Raw genomic sequence first — 5,602 nt, forward strand, 5'->3', positions numbered from 1 at the left:
GAGTTTTACAAATAAAATAAGATAACAATCATATTTCTAAGTGCACTTAATGCGTAGATATGCATATATTTTTCTGTCCAATTTATGCCATTCAGAAAAATCGTCTTCACAAAATCTTGTCCTCTTCGTTATGAATTTGCCTTGTCGTCAAGACAACAGGAAAAAAATTGCAAAACTATTTATTTTTGAGAGAGAAATCTTTGAGAAACAGATACTTATATTATAGACTCGAATGTAAAGAAATAGCAATCAAAAGATTTAACTAAATGCGAAGCAGTAACAAAAAGCAATTCGAGGACGACTGACGGAATACGCCGCATTATGCTAAAAAATAGCACATAGAAAAACGTAAGCAATGAGCAAATAAACATTATTGTTTTACGTCCTTAATCGTGATTGATCGAGTTGCTTATTGCTCACTGCAACGCTTTTCTGTGTGCTCTATTCGTTAATGAGAAACTACATTACAAAACGCACGAGACAACTATAAAGCGTTCCCCTCCGCGACTTCCCGCACTATTGTGGGTTTCGTCTTCTTGTAAAGGGCTCGTCTCCTTAAATTAAGCATTGTTTTCGCCACCAGCCACACCGCGCCCGGCTCGCACATGTAACGCAATGCGTTTATGAAGCCGATAATCAAAGAATGCGGTGGATATCCGGTCGTGCGTGATTCGATGCCGACTGTTCTCAGTGACGCTTTAACGAACGTCTCCGGGCTGGGTGCCATCCACGACGGTCTCCTACAGAAAAGAAAAGATATGAAGCGACGACAATCGATGTCAGAAAAATTTCAAATTCTGAGATTATTGAAAAATAAAATAGAATTAAAATTATTTCACTTTTCGAGTTCGGAAACCGCGCGAGTTCATTATGTAAGAGATTCTTACTTGATTTTGGACATCTTCGTGGCGACCGGGCCGGGTAGAACACACTGAACGGTGACGCCTCTCGGCGCAGCTTCCGTAGCCAAATCGGCGCTGAGTTTATCGATGTACGCTTTACTGGCGGCATAAACGGACAGATATGGGCTGGGTATAGCCGCGGCCGTCGAACTCACGTTGATGAGTACTCCTTTCCCTCGCTCCAGCATACCGGGGAGAATCGCTCTTGCAACCCCGGTTACTCCGGCCACATTCAATTGCAGTATTCTCGCGAGAACTTCTTCCGACACATTCGTGAACATTTCAGGATGGTCGTAGCTTGCGCCAGCGTTGTTCACAAGAACACCGACCTATTGGAAAACATCTCTTAATTATTTTCGCTTTATCTCCCTCTTTCTCTCTCTCTCTCTCTCTCTCTCTCTCTCTCTCTCTCTCTCTCTCTCTTTCATTAAACAAATCTTTTAAATTTTTGAGGAAAAGAAATTTTTTTATTTTTTTATACACGTTAACTTGTGCTCGGAAAGGCTTTTTATTATTATTTATTGATTTATTTAAAACCTAAATTAATTTGTTTTACATTTTTTTGTATATATATTTTTTTAAAAAGCGATCTCTTTGTTCATACATCTCTGTGAACTATTCCTATCAATTTGTTTGAAATTTACAATGAATCACATTAGATTTGTTACCTCCAAATCCTGCGTTGCTTTGCCAATTTCCGCGTAGACTATCTGGCCTTCGGTTAAATCAGCTTCCACGACACGAGTTTCCACGCAATATTTCTGCTCGATCTCAGTTGCAACGTCCTTCAACTTGGACAAGGACCGAGAGACCAAAACGATATCCATACCTTCTTCGGCAAGGGCCTTAGCAAATGCCTTCCCAAGGCCATCTGTCGCACCAGTTACCACCGCCCATTTCCCCTGTGTTCGAAAATGTATTCCAAATCCGAAAGTCGGAGCGATCAGTTTCTTCCACGTTAAAATTCCGACTTTAATGAGGATCCTCAAACTGATCAGTGCTATTATCAACAGAAATATCTTCTCCCACCAGATTAGCGCCATTCTAAAATGTATGCAATACCATATGTGTGTCACATAGATGATTCAATTTTCCCATACAGTACAGAAGCTAGCAGTAATATTATAACGTTTGAAATACATGTTACTGCGATACTACTTAAACATTGCAATGTTACTATAATATTGCTGGAATATTGGAATAATATGCTGTATGAGTTGTTTATATTTGCTTAATTTAATCGCGGTTGAGCAATCAAACGCGGATACACGATCTGACAATTTCTTAAGGTAAATGATTTAAAAAACCATCATTGAATTGTAAATTATTTCATCTGAATTATATTAACAAGCTAAATTTAAATTTTGAATTAGCAAACTATCGTCTGGCATGATTGTTGTAAACAAGAAGTTGATTGTTGCAAGAAGTCTGCCAATCTGGCTTCCATGACCTCGTATCATATCAGTCATATCAACCATCACATTGGTAATTTCATTCGCCGCCATTCGCCATTTTTATATTGCTTGCTTTACCTTGAAAAATGTTGTTCATGTAACCTAATTAACATGTAAATCTTCAGACTTGATTAATCCCCTTGATTATATATATATTATCATAAGAGGGGTATTATTATTATATATATACTACATACTGTCTTAAGTCTGAGGCATATTTTTCTGTGACTATATTTTTCTGCTTAGATTTCATTTTCTTACGTAATATATTTCCTGTCAGGCGATAGAGATAAGGTCTCATATAAATGATATATTCCATAAGTATTATTTGTGAAAAAATACATCAATCGCACGATCAATTGTCCTTCTATAAATATCGATTATCTATAAAAATTGACGTTTATGCAAAAATGAGCTTAAATTTAGCTTTTTAATATAATTCAGATGAAGTAATTTACAATTCAATGGTTTTTTAAATCATTTACCTTGAGAGATAAAGTGTATCCGATCGTGTATCCGTGTTTGATTGTTCAACCGCGATTAAATTAAGCAAATATATTTAATACTTCTTCTTTTTCATTTGTTACATTTTTATTTTTCTAAGTGCACGCTTATCTTTCACGTACGTACCTATCATATAGAGACGCGCAGATGCTTTTGAAATACAGAATGATAAGCACAAACGTGAAAAAAGTGTTCCGTTATCATACACGCAATTCAAACATTAACATATAATATTTATTCATCGTATGATCATTGGCAATCCAATCAGTATTCGTCGCGATCGTCGTCACAGAAAAAAATCAAAGCTTTTCATGCGGAGCAAAGTCCTATCGTTGTCATGTTGTAGATTTCTTACGTTCACGTGCACAGTGATAATATTTAATACGTTAGATAACGTGTTTTAAAAGAAAAAATTTTGTCTCTTATATTTTCAAGTTTGTGACAGAGAACTATATAAATATATCAGTATATTTTTAACATAAACCTCATAGAAATTCAATACTATCTAATTTAATACTAATTTAATACTAAAAGATAATGATTAATTATCTTATTCATTTTAAGTACTAAAAGCACTAAACAACAATACTTTCAACACTCAAAATAAACTGTTGCAACAGATATATTAAAGTAATACAGCAAACTACTAGAATTTGAAAAAGTTAAGTCGTTCGATTTGCTTTGAACTGAAAATCTCGTCGACTTTGATCTTTCATGATCAACTGGTTTGATTCATATATAAAAGGAGATAAGATTCTTGAGTATTTCCAAAAACAGAACCAGGAAACAGTTAATGTCCATTTCAATATAAATTAACCTAGGTTTGATTTACTTTTTATCCTTTTCTAGTTCTTAAAACTAAAAAAAAAAGTAAGTTAAATCAAAATTAATCGATGGTAGATTAACTTTAATCTCGATTTAATTTAATCTTTAGCCTTTCTTAATTTTAGAACTACAAAAAAATAAAGAGTAAACTAAACCAAGATTAACCAATGTAGATTAACTTTAATCTCAATTTCATTTACTTTTTATCTTTTTTTCTAATTTTTAGAATTAAAAAAATAAAAAGTAAGTTAAAAATCAAGATTAAACTTAATCTATGTTGAAAGAAACGGGCATAAACTGTTTTCCAGAAATTTTTCAAATAGATAATCAGACAGATGGACGAAAATTGAAATTATAAAGTATATAATTTTTTACATTGCGCTACTTAATAAATAGTTAATTAATATCTTTCAGTATTAATTTTCTGTAAGAGAATCTAATACATTAATCAAAAGTCTTCGAATGAATTAAAATTACTGCTTCATCATTTTCTATACATAGCTAATTTTATTTTCGTCCGGCACGACTTAAAAAAACAAAAGATAATTAATTCTAACCGGGAAAATTCAGATCCGAACTGCATAGAATTTCATCGCGACACATACAGCTTTCTCCGGCGTTTCATACTTCAATGCACGAGACGATCGTACCACGATACTTTCTCACTTTCTCACCTGAACTCGACCTTTACCAGCAACTGACTCTTCTTCCGGATCTCCTGATCATCCGGCGACGAACGACGAACTCCGTTCTTCACCGGAGATACGACAGCTATATTCTCGTCTCAGGCGAGCGAATCATCAACAAACGTGCGCGCGACGATAGCGACAACCGTATTTAATCACGTCTGAAATGCATACAGCAATGTCTTCGAATGAAAGGAACGAAGGACAAGGTCGACTGGATCGGTGAGCACGATACTGAGAGCGGATCAGATTGGTTAGGGACGAAAATATCAACCAAGGTTACATTCGCCGGAAGGGCAACGAGTTCGATGAGCTTTCTGCCTCGCACCACCTCGATGACTGCCGGCGTTATACTGCGTTCTGCTTGCCGCTTGCGAAAACGCGGTCGCGATCGATGCTTTGCTCGGAATAGTTACAGGAATTAGGGGACTATCGGCGACGCTTCCGCGCGCGCGCGCGCGCGTAGGCACGTACGCATTGGTATACACTACACATACAATGTCAAGACTGAGGCAGAGCTGACCAGTACTTATCCAATATTCTCCCACTGATTCGATGAGATGTCTCGCTACCACGACGGAAAGATAGCGGTATCCTCATCCACGTGGCCGAGCAAAAGATTCGCCGTACGAGCGAAAACGACGGTGGGGCGGCCGATGAGAATTGACGATTCTCTCTCTGACACACTTCGCCGCAAAACTCGCGGCCTCCTTCCGCAAACTTCACACAATTTCTTTGATCGTCCGTGCGATATATCGACGTTTGCGATACACTCCCGTTTTTTTAAGAGAACGAATAGATGTTTAGAAAAACTGCGTGCTGTTTGAATAATATAAGTCATTTTCTCGTGCAATGAAACAGTTTTATGTACACGTATCAAAAAACGATACCCACGTTGTTTCCTGATGAAACAATTGATCAGAATTTTCTATTGAGAGTTTAATAAATATTATGTTTGCCTTGAATGGAAATTTGCAATTCTCGGAAAATTCTTTGCAAGTTTCTTTTTACCGCAGATTTCTTTTACCGCGCATTTATAATGTTAATTCTAAGTTTGTTTTTTTTCAGCTGAACTTTGGTTCATTTTTTCGCTTATTATTGTCGCATTTTGAATAAAAGAAAAAAGAACCGACTTCCTGGTGCCTTCATAATTATATATGATTCGATTGCTATGTACAATATACAGTCATGAAACTAATTCCGGACACAGATATTGCAAGTTTATACAATA

At 36.2% G+C, this 5,602-nt stretch overlaps 1 protein-coding gene across 4 annotated transcripts; it reads right to left on the reverse strand.

Moving 5' to 3' along the window:
* Positions 1-19: 19 nt before the first annotated feature.
* LOC108750316 (very-long-chain 3-oxoacyl-CoA reductase-like) lies at positions 20-5,025 on the reverse strand. 4 transcript variants are annotated; one of them, XM_018489690.1, is made up of 5 exons: positions 4,895-5,025; positions 4,360-4,532; positions 1,571-1,946; positions 888-1,231; positions 21-740 (listed from the first exon to the last, which is right to left on the reverse strand). In XM_018489690.1, the coding sequence occupies exons 3-5, from the start codon at positions 1,943-1,945 to the stop codon at positions 485-487; spliced, it is 975 nt and encodes a 324-aa protein (XP_018345192.1). In that variant the 5' UTR covers position 1,946; positions 4,360-4,532; positions 4,895-5,025; the 3' UTR covers positions 21-484. The 4 variants fall into 4 exon arrangements, with proteins under 4 accessions (XP_018345190.1, XP_018345193.1, XP_018345192.1 ...); XM_018489688.1 differs by lacking the exons at positions 4,360-4,532; positions 4,895-5,025 and adding an exon at positions 4,243-4,283 and having other exon boundaries at positions 20-740; XM_018489691.1 differs by lacking the exons at positions 4,360-4,532; positions 4,895-5,025 and adding an exon at positions 2,987-3,008 and having other exon boundaries at positions 20-740.
* Positions 5,026-5,602: the final 577 nt, after the last annotated feature.

The sequence above is a fragment of the Trachymyrmex septentrionalis genome, unplaced genomic scaffold, assembly GCF_001594115.1.
Source record: "Trachymyrmex septentrionalis isolate Tsep2-gDNA-1 unplaced genomic scaffold, Tsep1.0 scaffold35, whole genome shotgun sequence".
Lineage (NCBI taxonomy): Eukaryota > Metazoa > Arthropoda > Insecta > Hymenoptera > Formicidae > Trachymyrmex > Trachymyrmex septentrionalis.

What these genes read in the sequence shown, in the direction of transcription:
- LOC108750316 (XM_018489688.1), bottom strand. Translation starts at nt 4,268, where the DNA reads ATGCAGTTCGGATCTGAATTTTCCCG. An exon ending in TTCGGATCTGAATTTTCCCG is followed by an intron (nt 1,947 to 4,242) that starts GTTAGAATTAAT and finishes CATACATTTTAG; the next exon opens with AATGGCGCTAATCTGGTGGG. An exon ending in ACGAAGATGTCCAAAATCAA is followed by an intron (nt 741 to 887) that starts GTAAGAATCTCT and finishes TCTTTTCTGTAG; the next exon opens with GAGACCGTCGTGGATGGCAC.